The sequence below is a fragment of the Anolis carolinensis genome, chromosome 3, assembly GCF_035594765.1.
Source record: "Anolis carolinensis isolate JA03-04 chromosome 3, rAnoCar3.1.pri, whole genome shotgun sequence".
NCBI classification, from domain to species: Eukaryota; Metazoa; Chordata; class Lepidosauria; order Squamata; family Dactyloidae; genus Anolis; species Anolis carolinensis.
This window is the reverse complement of record NC_085843.1, coordinates 208,707,370-208,732,054: the sequence shown is the minus strand read 5'-3', so window position 1 is coordinate 208,732,054 and position 24,685 is coordinate 208,707,370. Positions and strand designations below refer to the sequence as shown.

Sequence of the window (24,685 nt, the reverse complement as noted above, 5' to 3'; positions counted from 1 at the left end):
TGTATTACATAATGGTGGTACTGTTTACTAAGTTCACTCTGGAAACTGTCAGAGCACTGTAAGAAAAAATAAGTGGTCAAAATGATCATTTAGTATTGTGCTTAGCCATCCCATCAGTGTGAATGGACTTATCATTATGATTTTATCTAAATTGTTGCCCAGTGGGAATCATAGATTTGACAAAAGAAACTACATGACTAGGGTTGATTGCCTGAGACCTCAGAATTATGTGTGGGTGTTTGGACAAATCAGCAACCTAGAAATTGCAGGAGAGGAAGCAATTCTAGCTGTAGAAGGAATACCACCTGGAGAGTCTATCATAGGTTACTCTTGGCAGGGCACTGCTGCTGGATTTGTAATGCACTAGTTGTATAATTATAAATTACATTCTCCATTACTTGACTGTCTAAAAGGAAACTAAAAGGGTCACTTTTTCTTCTCTCTTTGTAGGGTAGAAAACAAAATCTGGTCGTTTAGAGAAAGTGGGAGGAACAGCAACTCTGCTTTTATGACTAAGAAATTATAGTGTCGGAAGAGATGTCAAATGTCAGACCAACCCTTGCCATGCAAGAACACAAAGGAAAAAGCCATCCTGGCCAATGACCACCCAACTCTATTGAAACCCTTCTAATGAAAAAGTGCCCATTTTCCCCTTAGGTAGTTTATTCTGCTGCTGACCAGCTCTTGCCATCACAAAATTCTTCCTTAAGCTTAGGCTGAACCTCTTTTCTTGCAGCCTGAATCCACTGGTTCGTGTCCTGGGTCACATTTACACAGACAACTTATGTTGGTGTGAAACTGGCAGAGAGGGGAAGATATTTTACTGTGCGGATAATGACATGTGAAATCCTGGGACCAGTTCAAGGCCTGGATGGTGTTTATATATACTGCAGAGGCTGGCCTCCAACTGGTTCCAGGATCCAAGTATCTGAAGCTTCATGGCCATAAGAGAACTGGGTTGCTGGCCACATGATCTAGGAGGTGTTTACGGACAACGCCGGCTCTTCAGCTTAGGAATGGAGATGAGCACCACTCCTCAGAGCCGGACACAACTAGATTTAATCTCAAGGGGAAACCTTTATCTTTTTACACTTGCTGGAGGGCACATGTGTGGATCACTTAAGCCTCCATTCGTTAATCGGTTTCACCATGCAAAGTGGTTTACGCTCAGGCACACTGATGCGCATTGTGGGTTCTATTGCAAACTACTCCAACTTTGCTTATTTCAGTTTAAAGACCAAAATGTTCCTTGATGCAAGTGCTGACAGCATGCGTCATCGAAACACCAAGTTACCTTCTGGCTGCATTAAATGGTGATATGTATGTGCCACTTGTCTCTGGAAAAGGAAAAAACAAGTTTGCTGCATCTTTTACATGACATCTCTTCAGATGCTTAAAATTGTCACTTCTCGGTCTTCTTATACTTTCCTACATGATTTAAGTTGACATTTCCAAAAATTGAGGATTAACTGTTCCTTTTCTTCAGCAACCATTATTTGAACTTGAAACCTTCTCTGCATCCAGTTAATCATAACTCAAGGTGAAGAATTGTGGCCCTATCTCATATATCCAATGGTGGATGATGAAAGTTGCAACCCAGACATATGTGGAGAGATACACATGCCCCCATCGAAAGCTAAATCAATCTGGCAATGAAATGCTCTCCAATCTCCTACTACACCTTAAGGTAGTTACTATAAAGACATGTACTGGCTTCCGCAACAAGCCAGCTGACACAACCAACCCAAGACTGGACATTTTACTTTGCTCAGTTAAAAGTATTTTGTTTTTTTTCTAAACTCTATCATTTACAGATACTTGATATGTTCACAATATGACTTGGTATGTTTACAGTAAGCATATTTTGTTTGATTGTTGTCTATATGTCAAGGTGAGATCCAAATATTTGGTTAGAATCGACTGGGATCCAATTGCTAAACTTTCTGGGGAGAACCTGCACTTAGGCCCTTTCTACACTGCCATATAATCAAGATTATCAAATCAGATAATCCATATTACCTGCTTTGAACTGGATTATAAGAGTCTACACTGCCATATAATCAAGTTCAAAGCAAATAATTTGGATTTTATATGGCAGTGTAGAAGGGGAATTTATCTCACAAATTGAGGTCCATTGTCTTGGCGAAGAACGTATCTAAATTCTCTGATTCTTTTACACTCGTCACTCTACTCTCCCTGCTTTCATATTGTAATTTAATTCCATTTTACCAAACTTATTATTTATTCAAGTTTTATTGTGCTTTAATTTATTGTAGTTAACTATCACAGAGGTTTTAGGATAGTGATTAGTGTTTATTTGACTGTGTATTTTTGTCTTTTATTGTTGATGTGGTCAGTGGACTCATCAATAAAGAGACCTATCTATCATGTCAGTTCAATTGGAATATCTTGTCTTTTACTGTCAGTGGACTGATCAATACACAGATCTATCATATTATGTCAATTAAATGCGAACATCTTGCCTTTTATTGTTGACTAGCTTGGATACCCAGCGGTGGCTGGATTATTTGAAAAAGGCCATGTTTGTTTTTGTATGTTAAGTAATATTCGTTTGGTCATGTTATCCTGTTTCTTATTTTAAAAAGTATTTGCTTTTGTTTTTTGTGAATGCTCCCAATAAAAAATGCATATGGATGTTGGTGAATTACAATTCCCAAAAATCTTGGGTCAGTCCTCCCAAAACTCCCACAGTATTCACAGTTGGCCATGTTGGATCTGTATGCCAAGTTTGGTCCAGATCCGTCATCTGCTGGGTTCAGTGTTCTCTGGATAAGGGTGAACTGTAACTCTCTGATGCCAAGGTCAATCACCAACAAAGTCTGCCAGTATTCACAGTTGCCCATGTTGGATCTGTGTACCAAGTTTGGTCCAGATCCATCACTTGCTGGGTTCAATGTTCTCTGAATACATGTGAACTATAACTCTCTGATGCTAAGGTCAATCACCCCAAGTTGGTAGCGTTGAGTCTGTGTGCTAAGTTTGATCCAGATCCATCACTGGTGGGGTTCAGAGAGTTCATGGAATATAGGTGAACTATAACTCTCATAATTAAAGGTCAATCACCCCCCAAAGTCCACCAATATTGCCAGTTGGCCATGTTGGGTCTGTGTGCCAAGTTTGGTCAAGATCCATCATCAGATGGGTTCAGTATTCTCTGAATATGGGTGAACTACAACTCCTGGATGTCAAGGTCAATCACCCCCAAACCCTGCCATTATGCAAATTTGGCTATGTTGGGTCTGTGTGCCAAGTTAGTTCCAGGTCCATCGTTGGTGGGGTTCCGAGGGCTCCTAGATTGCAGGTGAACTATACATCCCAGTCCTTACAACTCCTATGGTGAATTCTCACCAAACCTCTCCAGTATGTTCAGTTGCTGATCAATTCCTCAGTTTGCTGTGTACCATAGGAAAGGGTAGGAAAGGGTTAAGGGAGAGGCAGTGGGCAGGGTCATACAAATAGAGAGAGAAAGGAACACTGGGGTGTGCTCGGTCTAACCTGCAATGTCCTGGGAGGGAGTGACTTGCTGACTCCTCAGCACTGGGAACTATAGCCTGTTTGTGGAGGCTGGAGGCTGTCTATGTGAACGAACACCCGTGCCACATACAAACCTACAATTTTTTATTATGTGTATAGAAGGAAGATAGAAGATGTGTGCAGATATAGTCAGTGGATTCATCAATAAACAGATCATGTCAATTAAATTGGAATATATTGCCTTCTATTGTTGATATGGTCAGTGGACTGATCCATACACAGATCTATCATATCATGTCAATTAAATTAGAATACTGGGTTGCTATTAATTTTCCTTGCAGTATGGCCATAATCCAGAGGCATTCTCTGACCTGTCACCACATCTACAGTAGGCAAGTGAGGTTTATGTATCTGTAGAAAGTCCAGGGTGGGAAAAAGGACCCTTGTCTGAGGCAAGTGTGAATGTTGCAATTGGCCATCTTGATTAGTACTGAAAAGCCCTGAAGCTTCAAAGCCTGGCTGCTTCCTGCCTGGGGGAATCCTTTGTTGGAAGGTGTTAACTGGCCCTGATTGTTTAATGTCTGGAATTCCCTTTTTTTAGTGTTGTTTATTTTTATTTACTGTCCAGATTTTAGAGGTTTTTAATACTGGCATCTGATCTATTACAGTAGAGTCTCACTTACCCAACATCCGCTTATCCAACGTTTTGGATTATCCAACGCAGTTTGCCTCCCACCCCGATCCACAGCTTTTTCTCTAGACAGCAAGGATTGAACTCTTTATGGATTAATTTCCAACGATGTTGCTACTGTAAGTTCGTTTAATGCAATTCTATCTTTATTTGTAGTCCATTTGTTAGTAGCCAATGTTTTTGTAGTCACGTTCTCAATATATTGCGATGTTTTGGTGCTAACTTCATAAATACAGTAATTACTACATAACGTTACCATGTTTTGGACTGCTTTTTCTGTTGATTTGGTGCTTAATTTGTAAAATCATAACGTAATTTGACGTTCAATGGGCTTTTCCTTAATCCCTCCTTCTTATCCAACATTTTCGCTTATCCAACATTCTGCCGGCCCGGTTATGTTGGATAAGTGAAATTCTACTGTATATCAATTACACTGGTTGGACTATCTCTACGAATTGAGCGGCCGCCTCCCACGAATACCTGACCCACTCTGGAAGGGCCTCTCTTGCGCATGCGCCGTGCTCACTTTTACTGTTTCCCCGCTCTTCTCCCTTCTCTACGAATCCGCTCTCGCTTCACCCTTCCCATGCGCGCGCATCCTAGCTGCTCCGCTTCACCTCCCACTGGGGGGGGGGGGTCTCTTAGGCGTTGAGCATGCGCCGTACTCGTCTTAAACCTGTTCTCTGTGAATCCTCTCCCCCCTCCCTATGCGCGCGCACCCTGGCTGTTCCTCTTCCCCTCCCACCGGGACCTCTTAGGCGCCGCGCATGCGCTCTGCTCGCCCTAACCCTGTTCTCTCTCTCTCTGCCCCTCCTCCCTATGCGCGCGCACCCTGGCTGTTCCGCTTCCCCTCCCACCGGGGCCGCTGAGGCCATCGACGCAGAGGCCGCTTCTTTCTATGGCGGGCCCCGAGGTGTGAGTGGGAGCCTGGGGAGGAGGAGGAGGCAGAGAAGGCATGGCTGGGCGGAGGGGCGCGGGCGGGGCTCCGGGGGCCCCCCTGGGGGAGGCGCTGCGCCCCTCCTCGGCCTCATGCTTCGGCGGCGTCTCTTCTTCCTCCTCCTTCTCGGAGCCTGCCCGCGAGCTCTTCGAGGCCTGCCGCAACGGCGACGTGGAGCGCGTGAAGCGGCTCGTGAGGCCTGAGAACGTCAACGGCAGAGACACGGCTGGCAGGAAGTCCAGCCCCCTCCATTTCGCCGCAGGTATATAGATACCTCTTCAGGGGAAGGAAGGAAGGAGGGCTTTCCTAGAGGCGTAAGGGAAATGGACTTCAGGCCTCTCACATTGGGCTGAGGGTGCCTCCTACAGGCAGGGGCAAACTTGAGCCCTCCAGGTGTTTTGGACATCAACTCTCACAATTCCTAACAGCCTAGTTAGGAATTGTGAGAGTTGAAGTCCAAAACACCTGGAGGGCCCAAGTTTGCCCACGCTTGCTTCACCCCATAGAATTAATCGGTTGCTGTGAGTTTTCCGGGCTGTATGGCCATGTTCCAGAAGCATTCTCTCCTGACGTTTCGCCCGCATCTATGGCAAGTATCCTCAGAGGCTGTGAGGTCTGTTTGAAACTAGGCAAGTGGGGTCTATATATCTGTGGAAGGTCCAGTGTGGGAGAAAGAACTCTTTGTTTGTTGGAGTCAAGTGTAAATGTTGTAATTGATCGTCTTGATTAGCATTTAATGGCCTTGCAGACTCAAAGCCTGGCTGCTTCCTGCCTGAGGGAAGCTACAAGAGTAAAACAAATATCCACCCAGAGGAAAAGTATTCATACCATACATTAAAGGAACTACTGACCTCTTGGGAAAGCTGATGAAAAAACCCAACCGACAAACTATCTACAGACCCACTAAGAACATCCAACAAATGCTACATTCAGCAAAGGACAAGAGGGATCCTCTCACCTCTGCTGGAGTCTACCATATACCATGCAGCAAGTGGGCAAGTCTACATAGGGACCATCAAACAGCATTGCTTAAACACAAATCAAGGAACATGAAAGATACTGCAGACAAACTCAACCAGAAAGGACAGCCATAGCAGAGCACTTGATGAACCAGCCTCGACACAGCATATTATTTGAGAATTCAGAAGTGCTGGATCACTCTTAACAACCACCATGTCAGACTACACAGAGAAGCCATTGAAATCCACAAGCATGTGGACAACTTCAACAAAAGAAGGAAACGATGAAAATGAACAAAATTTGGCCACCAATATTAAAAAACTCAAATCAGAACAGTAAATAAGGAACAACACTCTGAAAACAAGGGAATTCCATACAAGAAACAACCAGGGACAGCTAACACCTCCCAACAAAGAATTCCCTCAGGCAGGAAGCAACCAGACTTGGAATCTGCAAGGCCATGAAATGTTAATTAAGGTGATAAATTACAACATTCACACTTGCCTCAAACAGACAAGTGGTCTTTCTCCCAACCTGGTCTTTCCAAGATATATAAACTCCACTTGCTTAGTTTCCAATAGACATCACATCTCTGAGGGTGCCTGCCATAGATGTGGGCAAAACATCAGGAGAGAATGCTTTTGAAACATGGCCATACAGGCCGGTAAACTCACAGCAACCCAGAGCCTTCTATCATTTGCGTAAACGAATTTTTGAACAGGCCCAAGTGGCAATCGGGATCTCCTCGCTGGACCTCAACTTTTGACCAGGGGTGTAAAGGGCACCGTGTTCCAGGAAGGCTGGATCAAAGCCATATAGGGCTTTATAGATGAGAACCAGCACTTTGAATTGGCTCCGGAAACAGATAGGCAGCCAGTGGAGCTGTCTCAGGAGCGGTGTAGCGTGCTCCCTGATACCAGCCTGGCTGCAGATCTTCGTACAAACTGTAGTTTCCAAACACTTTTCAATGGCAGACCTACATAATGTGCATTGCAATAGTCCAATCTGTATGTTAACCTATGAACCACCTCGGAGATTAAGACCTTAGGAGGCCCTGCTCTCAGACTCCCCTCCTTCGCAGTTGCGGTTGGTGGGGACAAGAGACAGGGCCTTCTCAGTGGTAACCCCTCGGCTGTGGAACTCCTTCCCCAATGATATCCGATCAGCTCCTTTCCTTCTAGCCTTCAGAAAGCTAAAACATGGCTATAGCATCAAGCTTTTGTAGAATAACTGCAGTGCAATAAATGAACTTAGAATCTGTGCAGTGACAATTTGAATGGCCCCGGGTTACGGCTGTGGACTATGTGATTTTAATAATTGATGTAACTCTTTTTATATGTTTTAATTCTCTGGTTTTAATGTAGATGTTTACCAATTGTATGTTTTTAAAGCATTGAATTGTTGCTGATATGTGAGGTCGCTCTGAGTCCCCCTGGGGGTTGAGAAGGGCAGGGTCCAAATATAGTAAATTTTTTTAAAAAGTGTTTACTACTGTAGCCAGATCCAATTTCTCCAGGAACAGGCGCAGTTAGCACCCAAGCTTTAATTGTGCGAAGACCAACCTAGTCACCATCACCAAACTACACCGATTTTAGGGGAGTGTAACCCCATCCAGCTCAGGTTGTAATCCAGGTCCTGGATCCATCTTCCTGGAGACCAGCAGTACCTCACAACTAAAAGCATTGCAATACAACTTAAAATATACAAGTATTCAAACAGTATTGAACATCATTAAGAGCATATAAACTCACAGCAGCCTCTGACATGATCTCTAAAAGCCTTCCTGAATAAAAAGGCTTCAACCTGCTGCCGGAAGGACAGCAGGGAGGGAACCATTCTGGGTTCCCTGGGAAGAAGGCAGTTCCAGAGTCAAAGGACACCCACCAAGAAGGCCTGCTTTCTCGTTCCCACCAAGGTATACCTCACAACCCTTGAGGATGCCTGCCATAGATGTGGGCAAAACGTCAGGAGAGAATACTTATGGAACATGGCCATACAGCCCGAAAAATGCACAACAACCCTAAGGGGGTGATTATTGTGGTTTGTGAAGAATCGGATGCCTCAGAGGATAAGGAAGGGGATTTTGTGGCGTCTTAGGAGCAGGTTTGGGGGGATGGGAGTGGCATGGAGAGATGTGTTAGTGAATCTCCTCGGAGTTTTCAAGATGTTACAGAGAGCTAAATCTGTTCCCATGGAAATCTGCCAGAGTTTTTTTTCCTAAGAGGAATGTGGGGGAGTGTGATTCTGTTACTAGGTCAAAGTGGCTACAGCTGTGCCACAAGAATGTGAAAGAGAGACAGACTCGCTTATCCCAGTGGCTTCGAGATAAACAGCAAAGAAGCAGATATATGAGGAGTGATGTCATGGGAAAAATTGAGGCTTTTAAGCGGGCTCCAAGTGTACAGCTCTTTGTGAGAACAACATTGCTTTTCAAGTGGACACAACTGAAGTTCTATGGCCTTGCTTCAAGTGTTCAAGTTTCTGGATTGTGTGTCTTGTTCATGTTTTCTTGGTTAATTTTCAAGTTTCTGGATTGCAATTCCTGTTCAGGTCTTCATGGTTTTTGGTCTGGTTTATGCTATGTTTTGTTCTCAAGTTGTGGATATAATGTTGATCAAGTGTATAGATTTGGCCTTGTTTCACTGTTTGGCCTCAAAGTGCAGTTCCAAGTTTTTGAATTCCTGTGATTTGATTCATGAAACCGAATGTCACTTATTCTCAGCAACTTTGAAGTTTCTGAATTTGTCTTTTGGATTTTGGATTGTACTTTTTATTGTGCTTTTTCAGATGTTTTATATTTTTCTTAATAAACTTTACTTAGTGGATTCTCTCATCCCTGTGTGGTGCCTGGGTGAAAATATGTCTCTCGGCTAGGGTGCAATAATGATGGAATTTGTACATATATGGAACCACATATTTCATATCACTGCTATAGTGGCTATTTGTGTTGATCAAATAGTATGTACTTAAGCTTAGTCATATCTAGGTGAATGTTTCATAGCACTTCTGTTCTTTCCATGAACACGTGTGTACAATTATCATATGATAGATGAGCAACGTTTTCTGCACAGAAGTATTCTCCACATAGGAATATTGTAGTGAATCGTTAGGAGAGAGCCATTGTCTATCTGCAATTTCAGAATAACCTTCGTTTGGTCTTCTGAATTAGTGTAAAGATTCCTCAGGAATGTAAAAGTGTATTCAATGCTCTGTAATATGACATAAACACTAAGGAATGTAATGTGTATTCTAGACCTATTCAACCATGGATATATTCCACTCCCACTGGCAATTCTGTCTGCCCATAGCCATCGTATTGATGTGGTACATTTGTATAGCTCATTAAGCCACAGTGTATGCTATACATGGTTTGCTGTTTTAGCCATGAATTGTTTGACAGATTACTAGACAAAGAAGCATTTTCCCAATCACAAGTCTGTTTCTTTCCCTCTTATTTTGTTAGCTGGGTTTGGAGGTAACAAGATATAATTTAAACCACAGTTTACAAATGAGTAACAGTATATCTTTAGTAATGGTTATTGATGTACTAACAACTATAGTAAGTTTGTGGTGATAGATGCAGACACCACAACATTTCAAAGTTTAACAAACCACACTCATTCAAACCTGGCTAAGCAGTAGTTTAGTAAGCCAGTGGCGAGAACACCAGGAAATTTTGCCTTATAACTTGTAGACTTTCATATAAGAGGGATACAATGGCAACTGCCCCACCTGGAAAACCCTATGACAGTGTCACCATAAATTGGTGCCAACTGGATGCCTTATAATGCCAAAAATTACTTGAAAATATTGGAAAAATACCCAGAGTCACATTTCTTGTGTCAGGAGACCATGAAGAGGAGAAATTTCTACTGATGAGAATTTTCAATATGAGAAAAATAAGTATTTTTGAAGGCAGAATGTACAGGAAAACTATTTTATCTGTAGAACATTCTGTTTTCTGTACAAAAAAAAGTGTTCGCACGAAGAAGTCCTACATTGCAAATACAGGCTGAGTACAGGCAGTCCCTGACTTACAAATATCTAACTTACAAACAACTCATAGTTAAGAACGGGAGTGAGACAACAGGAAGTGACAGAGATTTACCCCTAGGAAGGAAAATTCAGTCCTGAAAGACTGTTCATGGGGGAAAGGTGTCTCCACTGAAACTTTATCACCAATCCTTGTGGAGCCCCTGGTGGCGCAATGGGTTTGTGCCAGCAGGTCAATGATTCGAATTTAGGGAAAGCGGGTGAGCTTCCACTGTCAACTCCAGCTCCCCATGCGGTGACGTGAGAGGAGCCTCCCACAAGGATGGTAAAAACATCAAAACATCAGGGCGTCCTTTGGGCAACGTCCATGCAGATGGCCAATTCTCTCACACTAGAAGCGACTTGCAGTTTCTCAAGTTGCTCCTGACATGAAAAAAAAAATCAATCCTTGTTTCCACAACAAGCCAATATTTTTTCAAAATCCAATTATCGCAGGGACAGATAGTGAGGTGAAATCTTCCAAACAGGAGCACAGACAGCAAAGCAAACACCTTTCCAGGCAAAGGTATTAACCCTTCCTTATGCTATCCAAAACTTAAAAATGACTATTTTTGGCTGGAGTTACACTTTAAAAAATGTACCTGTTCCAACTTACATACAAATTCAACCTAAGAACGAATGAATGCCTGGAGGAGGCAAAGGGCTGGATGAGGAAACTGAATCCAGATAAAACAGAGGTGTGTCTATCAACTCTGGCTGGGGTTACACTCCCTCTGAAAGATTGTGTTTGCTTGGGAGTGCTCCTCGATCTATCACTCCAAATGCCAGACCAGGTAGATGAGACAGTCAGGAGTTCTTAGTATCAGCTTTGGCTGATATGCCAGCTGCACCCCTTCCTAGATTTGGAGGACCTAAAATGGGTACATACTGGTAACTAAAAGTGTACATACTGGTAACTTCAAGACTGGACTTCTGTGATGCACTTTACATTGGGCTACCTTTGTACCAAGTTCAGAAACATCATTTGGTTCAAAATAAGGCAGCCAGATTGGTTTCAGGAACATCTGGGAGTGAATAATATAATAACTTTATTCTTGTATCCAACCCCATCTCCCCTAAGGGACTTGGGGCAGCTCACATGGTGACCAAGCCCAAAATACACCACAAAATACAACAACAAGGTACATTTAAAACATATAAACATATACAATCAAAAGCATACAAAATACAATAAAAACATTTAAAAACCTATTACACCTATAATAAAGTCACTTGCCTGGCTGCCAATTAGTTTCCAGGCAAAGCACAAAGTGTTGGTTTTGACTTTTAAAATTCTACATGGTTGGGTTCAGGTTACCTACAAGATCATCTTCTTCCATACAATCCGGCCCAAACACTGAGGTCTTCTGGGGGACATCTACTCCAGCCTACTCAAACCTTCCAGAACTGGCTAAATGAGCTGTCAGAATTTAAAAGCCATCTAAAGATCTATCTCTTCCGGCAGGCCTACCCAGCCAGGTTTAATCACGAATTTAAAACTTGCATCTTAAGTTTAATCTTTGTCTATGTATTTTATTATGTATTTTGTAGAATTTTTTTAGATTGTGTGTTTTAGCGATGTTGTAACCCGCCTCGAGCCAAGAGGAGAGACGGATAAGAAATAAAATTATTCTTATAATTAAGAAGAAACCTATAAAACCTATCTAGTTTTTTAACTTGGGAACTGCCGGTATCTCTTAACTAAAAGGCCTGGGAACAGGTGTTTTTTTACTTTTTTTAAAATTTGGAATACCTGTATTTACATTTATGTCCATAATGAGATATCTTGAAAATGGAACCTAGATCTAAACATGAAATTCATGTATGTTTCATATACACTTTATACACATAGCCTGAAGATAATTTTATGCACATTATTTTCAAATAATTTTATTCATGAAACAATGTTTGCATACATTTGAACAATCAGAAAGCACAGGTGTCACTATCTCAGTCATGCATGTGAATAATTTCAGATTTTGGATTTTTGAATTATGTAGAAGGGATGCTCATCCTGTAATTTTAAAAATAGTATTTGTATACTTTTTCACCCATGGAAGATATATATGTAATTACTTGTTGCTTCCATTGAGTATGAAATTACTGAAGAATTACATTCTCAACAACAACAAATGCTATCTAATACAGAATTTTAAAGTTTTTGTTCAAACTCTTAATTTTGTCAGAACAGTTTCTAAGAACTATTTACGGTATGCTGTGTAGCAATTCACTGTATTAGATCACTGTAGTTACTGTCTGTTAAAGGTATATAGCATGTTTTAAATGCTAGGATAAGTAACTTGATTTAAGAGAGAGACAGTTGGAAAGAGAGATGGAAATAATTTGAAAGAGAGATGGTTGCCCACACAAAAACAGTTAGCCTGTTTTTGCAACATGGAATTGCATAGCTTTTTAAAACTCTGTTTTTTTCTGCTTGTTTCATCAAGTTGCAGTACTTAAGATGTGCTTGGTGCATCCTCCATGAGCGATAATCTGCTCTGATAAAGCCAATCCAAGCTGTGTTGACTGAATTGAGAGAGTCCTCACTCACTCCAACATATTCCAAAATTGAACCTTGATTCATGAAAGCTCCAGCATTGTAGATTATATCCTTCTTTTAAATAGTGAGGATGCCTTTTATGGCAAACAGTATATTCCTGAGGGCTCCCTGTGGCACAATGGGTTAAACCTCTCAGCTACTGAACTTGCTGACTGAAAGATTGGTGGTTCGAATCTGGGAGCAAGGTGAGCTCCCACTGTTAGGCCCAGCTTCTGCCAACCTAGCAGCTCGAAAACATGCAAATGTGAATAGATCAATGGCGGGAAGGTAATGGCGCCCCATGCAATCATGCTGGCCACATGACCTTGGAGGTGTCTTTGTACAATGCTGGTGCTTCGGCTTAGAAATGGAGATGAGCACCAACCCCCGGATTCGGACATAACTAGACTTAATGTCAGGGGAAACCTTTATCTTTTCCTATATTCCTGTGAGATAGGACAGCCTTGAAGATAACATTTGTTTATATTCCTGAGCAATAGACTGCCACCATCCATATGTTGTTATAAACTTTTATATACAATTTATAATAAATGCTGGCAGCGGGGTTATGGGAGTTGTCCAAAGCAAACATTTTAGTATCTGAATAATTCCTAACTTGGATGCATATGCCTTTTGTGTGTGGCAAAGAATAGGCATGTTGTGCAAAGTTTCCTTCATAAACCTTTTAAACCTGTTCACCAAGTCCAGTTCATGAATAAAACAGTTGTCTTCAGATCTGTAACATAACTTTTAAAAGATCCTAATTTATAATTCAGTCTCTTTATTAAAAAATCAATAAAAGGTTCACAAAGAGTTGGTTGCTTTTGCAGTTACATAAACCCAAATAGCTAAATTTTAAGGTAAAAGATAAAGGTTTCCCCTGACGTTAAGCCCAGTCATGTCTGACTCTGGGGGTTGGTTTCTAAGCCGAAGAGTCGGCGTTGTCCGTAGACACCTCCAAGGTCATGTGACCGGCATGACTTCATGGAACGCCGGTACCTTCCCTCCGGAGCAGTACCTATTGATCTACTCACATTGGCATGTTTTCGAACTGCTAGGTTGGCAGGAGCTGGAGCTAACAGCGGCCGCTCCTGCCGCTCCCGGGGTTTGAACCTGGGACCTTTCGGTCTCCAGCTCAGTGCTTTAATACACTTCGCCACCGGGGCTCCTTGGCTAAATTTTACTCTCAGCCAAATTTTTCAGAACAACTCATCTGCAGCCTATAGACTAGAGCTTTCCAAACTTCGCATGTTGATGACACACCGTTTAGAGTTGCATTATTTGGTGACATGATAATTCAGTTTTACTAGCAAACTGGAGTTTAAACCAACCCCTTATAAGAGATACGGACACATACATAAATTGTAATAACTGAATGTATGGGGACACAACATATCTCATGAAAACCTTTCTCTCTCTCTCTCTCTCTCTCTCTCTCTCTCTCTCTCTATATATATATATATATATATATATATATATATATATATGATTTGCAAGCTAATGGCATACACTTCCAAGGTGTTTGACATTCATGAGTAAGAAATATATGAACTATTTACTATTTTAATAGGATGCAGTGGAGTCTGGAGCAGCGTTCTTCAACTGTTCTGCATGCTTCCCTGCCTGACTTGGCTCCATGTGTATTCTTTCCCCAGTCTGAAAGGTTTCTCTTTTGGGGACGGGGTGTGAGGGAGCATTTGATGGTGTGAGGTGAGGGCAGGGGAAACATTTTCACATGATTCTCCTAACTATGCATTTTGCAGGACATATCCACAAGTACCTTATTAATGTAAGGCTGAATCATTTGGGGGTGGGGGGGGGAGGTTATGGACATGAAGAAAGAGTCAACATGAAATGTACGATGATTCAGGTTTTGCTGTTTACAGCTGCCCATGTCTCAGTACACTCATTATTCAAAGATATAGCGTAGCAGGTTGGGTTCAAGAGGCTGGGGGAGAAGCAGTGGCTGGAAGGACAAATTGCCCCTCTGGATGGAACGAAATGATAATGTTCTCTACAGTAGTATCATCTATATTTTTATTTCTAAATGTACATGGGGAAGAGAAGTGTTCCTATGGCCTTCTGGCCTTTTTTCTGAAGTAGAAGAAGCCTCCTATTCCACATTAGACTTTTATTTTGTTTATTGGCCCAGTATCAGGCATCCTACCTAGTTACAAAGTAGGCTCTGACAAATGCATGAGTTTGGTTGTTGATTTCTTCTAGCTCTCTTTTTAATGAATTATTTTATCAAACTACTTATTTGTTTCAGGTTTTGGTCGAAGGGATGTTGTGGAATATTTGCTTCAGAGTGGTGCTAATGTTCATGCGCGAGATGACGGAGGACTCATTCCACTCCATAATGCCTGCTCGTTTGGTCATGCGGAAGTTGTTAATCTTCTCTTGCGCCATGGTGCAGATCCTAATTCCCGGGACAATTGGAACTATACTCCTCTTCATGAATCTGCCATTAAGGGAAAAATTGACGTCTGCATAGGTAGTTATCCCAAATCTTTTATTGAGTGACTTGTACAGAAAATTATCAAATGGCTTGCAGCTATGCAAGTCTTGTGAAAACTCAAAGCACACTGTTCTTGATTAAAATATCTCAAAATACGTGTAATTATTTATTCCTGAATGACCGAGTTGTTTAAAATTCTGGTTATGTATGCATTGCACAATAATACTATTATATGGTTTCTGTTTGTAAGTTGGCAGAGTTGTTCGTAATATAAAAATAATCTAATTGATGTAGGATACAGTCAATCTGTGTAGGGACAAAAGCATCATTCATATCCTTTAATGGTGCCTGTCTATTTCCTTCAAAGTTATTTGCTTTGCAGCAAACCATCTATTACTTAGAATGGAACATGTCCATATTCTTTTTCCAAACTTGGGCTGTAGCCCCTGGTTTTTTTCAGGATGTAAGCCAACCTAGGGCCGCGCACCCCCCACCCCAAACTGTGCCCCCCACCCCAAACTTACCGTGGGTGGCGACGGCAGCGACCATTGGGTCGCTCGCCACAGAACAAGCAATTATTTTGTATTCTCGCGAGATTTCCACGAGATCTCACGAAATCTCGTGAGATAACAAAATACTTTCTTCTTCCGCGTCAAGTGACCCAATGGTTGCCGCCGCTGCTTCGAGTGCGCCCAGGAAGGACTGCGCCCGAAGCGGCGGCTTCAGGGGCTTCAATGAAGAACCGGGCCTGGCTGTAGCTAGGAAATTACTTAAAGCTCTCATTAAATTCTTGCCACTGTTCTGATTTTAAAAGAGGGTATGGACCAAGGAACTGGTAGTAACAGAGCATATGTAAGGGTAGGTTTGTTGTAGCTCCAAATAGGTAACATGGGAGCTGTGAGAGAAAAAGTATGCAGGCTCATTAGCATCACTTCTGGGTTGGTTCTGTTCCAAGGCCAATTTTGTATTCACGTTTAACTATATTTTGTTCAGTTCTGTGCTGCACTAAAAACATGCTTCTGAACAGATTTTAACCCATTGCACCAAATCCTTAAAACACATGAAAAGTTCAATTATTCAGTACTTTGGTTAATGTGAAGATAAATCCAAAGGGATGGGTATGATGCACTTCTGTGTTACTTGGGGGAGGGGGGCAGGTCCTAGTAAGACAATTACATCTTTAAAGGTAAAGGTTTCCCCTGACATTAAGTCCAGTCATGTGTGACTCTGGGGGTTGGTGCTCATCTCCATTTCTAAGCCAAAGAGTCCGCGGCGTCCATAGACACCTCCAAGGTCATGTGGCTGGCATGACTGCATGGAGCGCTGTTACCTTCCCACCGGAGCGGTACCTATTGATCTACTCACATTGACATGTTTTTGAACTGCTAGGTTGGCAGGAGCTAGCAGCGGCCGCTCCCGCCGCTTCTGGGGTTTGAACCTGAGACCTTTTGGTCTGCAAGTTCAGCAGCTCAGTGCTTTAACACACTTTGCCACCAGGGCTCCTAATTACATCTTTACTTAAGCTTAAATTTCAGGCTGCATAATTGTAACTATTATTCTTTTAGTGCTGCTGCAACATGGTGCTGATCCAGCCATTCGTAATACAGATGGGAGAACAGCACTAGACCTTGCAGACCCATCAGCAAAAGCAGTACTTACAGGTAGTTGAAATCCTCTGTTTTTAAATTTGCTCTGGCTAACACCTGTTGTTTTTTTCCCCTTGAGATCTGATAAACATAAGATGACTGGTGTGTAAGAAATAGAACCTTCATATTTTTCTGAGTCTACACCTACATCTGAACTGATATGGAAAACCTCAAGTATCAATCTATAAATTCATCCAATCCCTCCATTTCATTCTATTTTTTCTGGATTATATATGTCCTTTCATCTTCCAGTATTAATCAGTATAATTGTCCTTGCATATTTGTGATAAATAGTGAAAATTAGATTGTGGGAGTATAATTCATTGACCAGGTTGGCATTGATTTAATGCTGGTGAAAAGCAAAATCATGAAGACACTAGGTATGCGAAAGCATACATACTTTTGTATACTTTATAAAATGGTTCAAATTGCCTACTTTTAATTCCAAAAGAAACATAATAGGAATGTTTATTCTATCATGATGTCATAGGTAATATTTTAATATTTTAAACATTACCTATAGCATCATGGAAATTAAATAAATAACTTTCAATAATTTTCACATTTGCCCTCTATACCACTTGTAATTGTACTGTATATATAATTGGCTGTTACTTTTTTGACAGAAATTTTCTTGCCTTCCCTGAATGCACAGTGGCTTGATAAACAGAGTTTGGATTGCTTGGTCATTTACTAACTTATTATCATTTATAGACATTTTAATATATAAATTTGAATTTGAGATACAAAATAATATTTACTTTGATAACTTTCAGGTGAATACAAGAAAGATGAACTCTTAGAAAGCGCCAGGTAGGTGGTAACAATCAAAACAGTCTTATATTACTGTATTAAAGTTTTCCTTCTTCAGTGTCATTGTTCAGGGAAGAAAAAGGAGAAGTAATTTTTCAAGTTAATATTAAGAATGAAAGAGTTTATTCTGATACAGGTGGTTATAGATTAGAAAGCTGTTAATATGGTTGAAACCCATTGCTGCGACCCTGACACAGTGTTGCAAATTTTATTTTTTTCAATATTGCTGAGAAAATAAGCATCTGAGGGTCATTTTCATAACAGATTTCATTTGTCAATGAATGTTTATGCTGACATTTTGGTTCTATGTACTATGAACTGTCAGTATGAAAAGCATGACATAGCCCTATTCAGCTATTCTGTATCTGGAGAAGATGCTGGCAAAAGCTACTGCTGGTCACATTTTTCCAAGGTTAATATATATGTACCAGTTCACAGAGATGGGTGGAGGGAAGCAGCACAGAATCTCTGATAGCTTCTCCATACATGGGAAACAGTTGAATAATGTCTTTAAATAGTTCTTAAGTATTAGTAGAAAATTGAAAGCAGATTTCCAAGCAGTGTAAGTAGCGTTCTTTTTTTTACTGATGTATACAATCTCAAGATGGCTTGTGTTATTTCTGTGTATGAGGATTATTGGCTGTTGCAGTTGCGATCCAAACATTAAAAACAGTTACTTTTCAAATTAATTCTGTGCAAAAGACCAGTGTGTGAAGGTATCTGATTTTAAAAGCCTCACTCACCACTGGTAGACAAACATTTGCTCAATGTCCTTGGTTCTTTCAGTGGAATCTAGCAAATTTCTATTGAGAAATATGTACAACTGAGTCAGTTTTCCTTCACCTTTCTGTGAATGGATCTAGAATTGTAACTTTAGCCTTTGTATCACAAATTACAACTAGGTATGTGGTTGACAACTCATAATTAATTATGATTTTACTAGAAGACGTTGTTGATTGCATTAATAAAATCAAGCCTAAGGCTTGTATTTTTAATAGTTAAGCATTAAGTAGCTGTGCTTGATTTGCAATATTATATGCACTGAATAAACTTGCGAGCTGTTCAGAAATGTTAATTACTTTTTAGGAGTGGAAATGAAGAAAAATTAATGGCTTTGCTCACACCGCTAAATGTTAATTGTCATGCAAGTGACGGCAGAAAGGTATTTTAAGCAATTTTTTAAAACTCATATCTTGAATGTTCACATTCAAAGCACATCAAAATAATGTTGATGTTATTGAGTTAGTTTATTTTTGTTCATTCAGGTTTGTTGTCTGAATTTTATTTTCATTCAGGAATTATATAAGATATAGAAATCTACTTTTATGAGAAATAGGAGTAGGTTTACTTTAGAATACTTCATTTAAAATAAAGTTTTCCTGACATTCAGATGGCAAAAATATCACTGGAATTTTTTTGCAAAGGATATGCATTGTTTAATGCTTATATTATGTCAGTAACTGTGTTACATTATTTAAAGAAGCATTCATGTTACCTAGCAGTATTAATAACTGAAATGTGCATTTGTGTTGTTAAAGTGTGTATATCTCTTACACATAGCTTTGCATTACACTATCTTTGTAAATATATAAATGTGAATGTGTTTTGAGAGCAGAGTGCAGTAACTTTGCGCTGAGGTTTGTGTGGAGAAGATTACAATATAAATGCTTTTTGTTCTGTGTGTTAATCAAATTTCTCTCATAATTAATGGGGAAATGCCTCCTTAATATTTTAGTTGATTCAGATTTCACTTATGGCAAATAAAATAAATTCAGATTTCACTTACTGCAAATAGAAAGTGTTATTTTCTCCATGGAGGGATCCTGCTGAAGGAAGGGTGTGTGGTGATTTTTTCTGATTCCCTTGCTCTCCATGCAACCATTTTGATCCTATGAAAATTCCCACTGAATTTTTTAGGCGAAACATTGATGTCAGTTAAATTACTAAACAATCTAGAGAAGAGAGAACCAAAACAAGTTGAGTTTAGAACTTCCATGTTGCTTATAAAAACCTTCCATATAGAATCAACCGTGCTGCAGATGATGTCTTATAATTTAGGATTATATGGATGATGTAGGGTTGGCACTCAGTATCCATGGGTTCTGTATCCATAGCTAGGATTTTTTTTAAAAAATCCGCAAAGCAAACCCTAATTTTGCTGACGTAGGTATCTATGGCTTCCCGCCATTTCACAGACCCTCAGGCTCACTCTCTGGTACTTATTTGAATTGTGTGACATTTTATATAGGGGATACAATTTTATTTATTTATTTCCCATACTTGTATCCCGCCCTTCTCACCCCAAAGGGGACTCAGGGCCTCCTCACAACCAACAGCAATTTGATGCCCAACATACAATTCCAAAAATAACAATTACAATTAAAGCCAAACATAAATTAATTAAAGCAACAATTAAAATCGTAGTCCAGGATATGTCCATTAGTCCATCACTTTAAAAGTTATTGCACTGCTATAGATACTGCTCAAATGCTTGGTCCCATAACCATGTCTTAAGGTTTTTTTCTAAAAGACAGGATAGAGGGGGCTGTTCTGATTTCATTTTACTCCTCTTTTGTATATAAATCGCAGAATTTGGTATCTGTGGGTGATCTTGGAACCAAACCCCAGTGGATACTGACATATAACACTGACAGATTTGTAGGAAGTTTTTTTAACCGTTTAAAAAACAGCAATTGCCTTCTGATTTTTTCACATTTATATCTTATATGTAATATATGTAATATATAATTATCATTTTATTTCTAGTCAACTCCACTACACTTAGCGGCAGGTTATAATCGTGTTAAGATTGTTCAGCTTCTGTTGCAGCATGGAGCAGATGTACATGCAAAGGATAAAGGGTGAGTGCTAGAAGTGTTTTATGGATTCTGTTAAAGTAAAATCAGTGTGTTATATAAAAATGGACATGTTTCAGTTTGCACTACCAAGAATAGGCCAAGTTCTTTATCAGATATTCTAATGAAACTTCCGGTTAAACTAGAAAGGCATTGTAACTCATACTAGTGTTTATTTGCATTCTTTTCCCAGCATTTTGTGTATTTTGTTTTTCAGTCAAGAGGTTTTAAAATAATTACCCTATATACTCATGTATAAGCCTAGAAATTTTAGTTAAAAAATCAACTCCAAAAATCTGGTTCATCTTATTCACAGGTCAGTGTGAGTTCTGTAGCTTGACTCTTACCAAAAAAAAAAAAAAAAGGAGCTGTCTTTCTCTAAGTAGTGTGGTAAAAGACAGAAACTTACTCTGTCCCAGAAGAACCTAAAAGAAGTACCAGCCCCCTTTATGCTTTATTCTGTAGTCCTATTTCTGGACTTTTTGGAATGTCTTGGCGGGAAATAGTGATGGTGACCAGGGATGGCTGACCCCCTCAGACGGCATGGGTGCTTTCTCTCCTCTCTTTGGAATGACCCTTATCTTATCCATGAGACGTATCAAAGAGGCCCTTGACTTATGCATGAAGCCTACTTGTACATGAGTATATGTGGTATGCAGTATACCATCTTCATTAACAAACTGATCAGCAGCACGTAGTTAATTTTTATCATGTTCCAAATTGTATTCAGTGTCAGCTATTTGGTTCTTAATCAGATTAACCCCGATTAAAGCTCCCCAGGTTAAGAAGTAAGTAATAGGATTATTTATTCACTTTGGTAGGGCTTTAGTGTTGTAGCCGACCTTCACATCTGAAATAAAAGCATATCTAGTTATATGCCAAATGAAGATTTTGTTTTTGCTGAAGTTTCTAGTTTTCTGGATGTGTTGTCAGATGGCAATTTTGTATTTCTGTTTGATACTAATAAGAGATGGGCCTTGATCATGTTTGGATTTCTTGCATGAACTTAGGTTCTAAGATTTGTTGTTCTTTTTCAGTGATCTGGTACCTCTTCACAATGCTTGCTCCTATGGTCATTATGAAGTAACTGAACTTTTAGTAAAGGTTAGTCTCTTGAATGTGTACTCTGTTGTGATTTATTTCATTTTCTGCTTAACTATTTTTGGAGGCATTTGACAATTACCCGAGTCCCCTCGGGTGAGAAGGGCAGGGTATAAATGCTGGAAATACACACTTGCTACTCAGCTAGATTTTTTATTTGCAAACTGGGTGTAAATGTACTATCTAGTTTAGAAAACTGATTGTGCATGATTTAAAATGATATTATTTCCAAAATACTGGTCTTAGATGTAGAAATCCAAGTCTAGATACATCCCTCTGTTATTTTGAGTTCAATATCTGTTTTTTGACATACAATTGTGTGTTTTTCTAGAAAAAGAGTGGAGTGCTTTCTAATGTGTACTTAGCTGAGAGTTTCAATCACACCCTTAAGTGGAACATTCTTTTGCCACAGCAATCTGTAGTATTATCTAGGAAGGAATAATATGTGATTTTCTTTCCTCTCCTAGCATGGAGCCTGTGTAAATGCAATGGATCTGTGGCAATTCACTCCTCTGCATGAAGCAGCTTCTAAGAATAGAGTGGAAGTATGTTCTCTCTTGCTGAGCTATGGTGCTGATCCCACATTATTGAACTGCCATAACAAAAGTACAATTGATTTGGCCCCAACACCTCAATTAAAAGAACGGCTGGCGTGTGAGTACAGAGAATATTTTATTACATTTCACTTTTGCTAATAGAAGGAAAGTAATAATAGTAATTTTTTTTACAAAAAATACAATTAATACATACAAACAAATGAGAACACAATTAAAAGTGCTTTGGTGAGCTGGAAAGTGTAACTATAGCTAGCTAGCTAGCTTTGGATAGCCTATGGGTTAACACCCTTATAGTGTTTGTTTTGCTGTCTATACCCCTGTTCAGAAGTTTTCACCTCAGTTTTTGTCCCTGTGATCATTGGATTTTGAAAATTTTGGCTGGATGTGGAAACAAGGAATTGTGAAAAAGCTTCAGTGGGAGACCCCTTTTCCTCATGATAACTCTTTCTGAAGGGTAGATTTCTCTACTTCCTGTTGTATCAGCTCAATTTGTAACTATGAGTAGTTTGTAAGTTAGATGTTTGTTATTTGAGGACTGTCTGTAATAGTAAAATAGAGTAAAACACAACATTCTAAAAAACACTCTGGACATAATTAAAATATTTAAGCCATAACATTCTCTTCAAACATTAATGAAGAAAACTAGCTAACAAAGGGGATGAACTATCTTTCTGAAAACAACCTGTCTCCTGTATATACTGTATAGTTTTGGAAATATACATGCTAATAGAAAATTGTGTGTATACTTGTTGGAAAGGTGTCTACCAAAATGAATAGAACCAAAATATTTCATGATAATGATCATATAAAACTTGTGTTCTTTTTTAGATGAATTCAAGGGACATTCATTGTTACAAGCTGCAAGAGAATCGGATGTAGCGCGAGTAAAAAAACATCTTTCTCTTGAGATTGTGAATTTCAAACATCCTCAGACTCATGAAACTGCCTTGGTAATGCTTTGTTTTTGCTATCTATATTATGAATGAAATTAGTGTAGTTGCTAAATTAAACAGAGTAGTTTACCAGCGTTACTTCACTTTTGCAAAGCTGATTATTTATTTATTTATTTACATCATTTCTATCCCGCCCTTCTCACCCGAGGGGACTCAGGGTGGCTCACAAATCTGGCAGAATTCGATGCCAATACACCACAGTATAATAAAATAAAACAATAAAGCAGTTAAAAGCAGTTAAACAAAATAACAGTATATACTATACAAAATTTAAAACACAAAAAAGTACTTGAACCATTCATCTGCAAAACCTTGTACATAAACCTTAATCCAGACCGAGTCGAAACCAGCAGAACTTATTCTTTAAACGCTTGCGCACACAGCCAGGTCTTCAATTTCTTTCTGAAACCCAAAAGGGATGGGGCCTGCCAGATGTCACTAGGGAGAGAATTCCACAGCCGAGGAGCCACCACTGAGAAGGCCCTGTCTCTCGTTCCCACCAACCACGCTTGCAAGGCAGGTGGGATCGAGAGCAGGGCCTCCCCAGATGATCTTAGAGTTCTCATAGGCTCATAGGAGGAGATACGTTTGGACAGGTAAGTTGGACCAAAACTGTTCAGGGCTTTGTAGGCCAAGGCCAGCACTTTGAATTGGGCTCGGTAGCGTATTGGCAGCCAGTGGAGCTGACACAACATAGGAGTGTTATGCTTCCTGTATGCCACTCCGGTTATAAGCCTGGCTGCTGCCCGTTGTACTAATTGAAGCTTCCGGGCCATCTTCAAAGGCAGCCCCATGTAGAGTGCGTTGTAGTAATCCAGGCAGGATGTAACCAGAGCATGGACCACCATGGCTAAGTCAGATTTCCCAAGGTACGGGCGCCACTGGCGCACAAGTCTTTATTGTGTGAATGCTCCCGAAGCCACCGCCAAGACCTGGAGTTCCAGGCTCAGCGATGAGTCCAGAAGAACATCCAGACTGCGAACCTGTGTTTTCAGAGGGAGTGTGACCCCATCCAACACAGGTTTAACAAATAATGACATGTTTTCTTTATTAATATAGCACTGTGCTGCTGCCTCACCATATCAAAAAAGAAAACAAGTCTGTGAGCTACTTCTACGAAAAGGAGCCAATATCAATGAGAAGACAAAAGAGTGAGTTTTCATTTCACATTTTTACCTGTCAATCCTCAAAAATCGTCAGAGGTTCAGAAAGGAAAAAGCACTAAAAATGTAAATTAGCAACAGCAGCAGTTTTAGCAGCTCAGAAGCTTCTAATCTTGAGCATAGCGAATGAACGTCATTGATTACAGGAGCAGAGTTAAACTTTAAAAGTTACAAAATACTTTAGTGAAAGAACTTCATTTCTGTATAGGAAAGTTAGGGCTCTATTGCTCTGCCTGTAAACATCGTAAAGTTCCATGAGGCTAGTGAATGCCAACTGGCCACATTGGATTTTGACCATTCCGTCTACAAAAATAGCATAGCAACTGTAATCACTTTTTGTCTTGTTTTTTTATAAAGCTTCCTGACACCTCTCCATGTTGCCTCAGAAAAAGGTCATAATGATGTTATAGAAGTAGTTGTGAAACATGAAGCAAAGGTATGGATTTACTTTTTGTATAATTAGACATGCTGAAGTGTGTAATGAA

The 24,685-nt window shown here is 40.0% G+C and overlaps 1 protein-coding gene across 2 annotated transcripts in view; it reads left to right on the top strand.

Moving 5' to 3' along the window:
• The first annotated feature begins 5,007 nt into the window (after window positions 1–5,007).
• Window positions 5,008–24,685, top strand: part of tnks2 (tankyrase 2) — a 41,780-nt gene continuing 22,102 nt past the window's right edge. For both annotated transcript variants that reach the window (XM_008115318.3, XM_003223790.4), the window contains exons 1-11: window positions 5,008–5,385; window positions 14,924–15,148; window positions 16,678–16,773; window positions 17,535–17,571; window positions 18,658–18,733; window positions 20,338–20,432; window positions 21,464–21,530; window positions 21,995–22,181; window positions 22,913–23,034; window positions 24,097–24,188; window positions 24,558–24,636. In XM_008115318.3, the coding sequence (XP_008113525.1) occupies window positions 5,142–5,385; window positions 14,924–15,148; window positions 16,678–16,773; window positions 17,535–17,571; window positions 18,658–18,733; window positions 20,338–20,432; window positions 21,464–21,530; window positions 21,995–22,181; window positions 22,913–23,034; window positions 24,097–24,188; window positions 24,558–24,636 (1,320 nt within the window). In that variant the 5' untranslated portion in view covers window positions 5,008–5,141. The remainder of the gene's footprint in view (window positions 5,386–14,923; window positions 15,149–16,677; window positions 16,774–17,534; window positions 17,572–18,657; window positions 18,734–20,337; window positions 20,433–21,463; window positions 21,531–21,994; window positions 22,182–22,912; window positions 23,035–24,096; window positions 24,189–24,557; window positions 24,637–24,685) is intronic.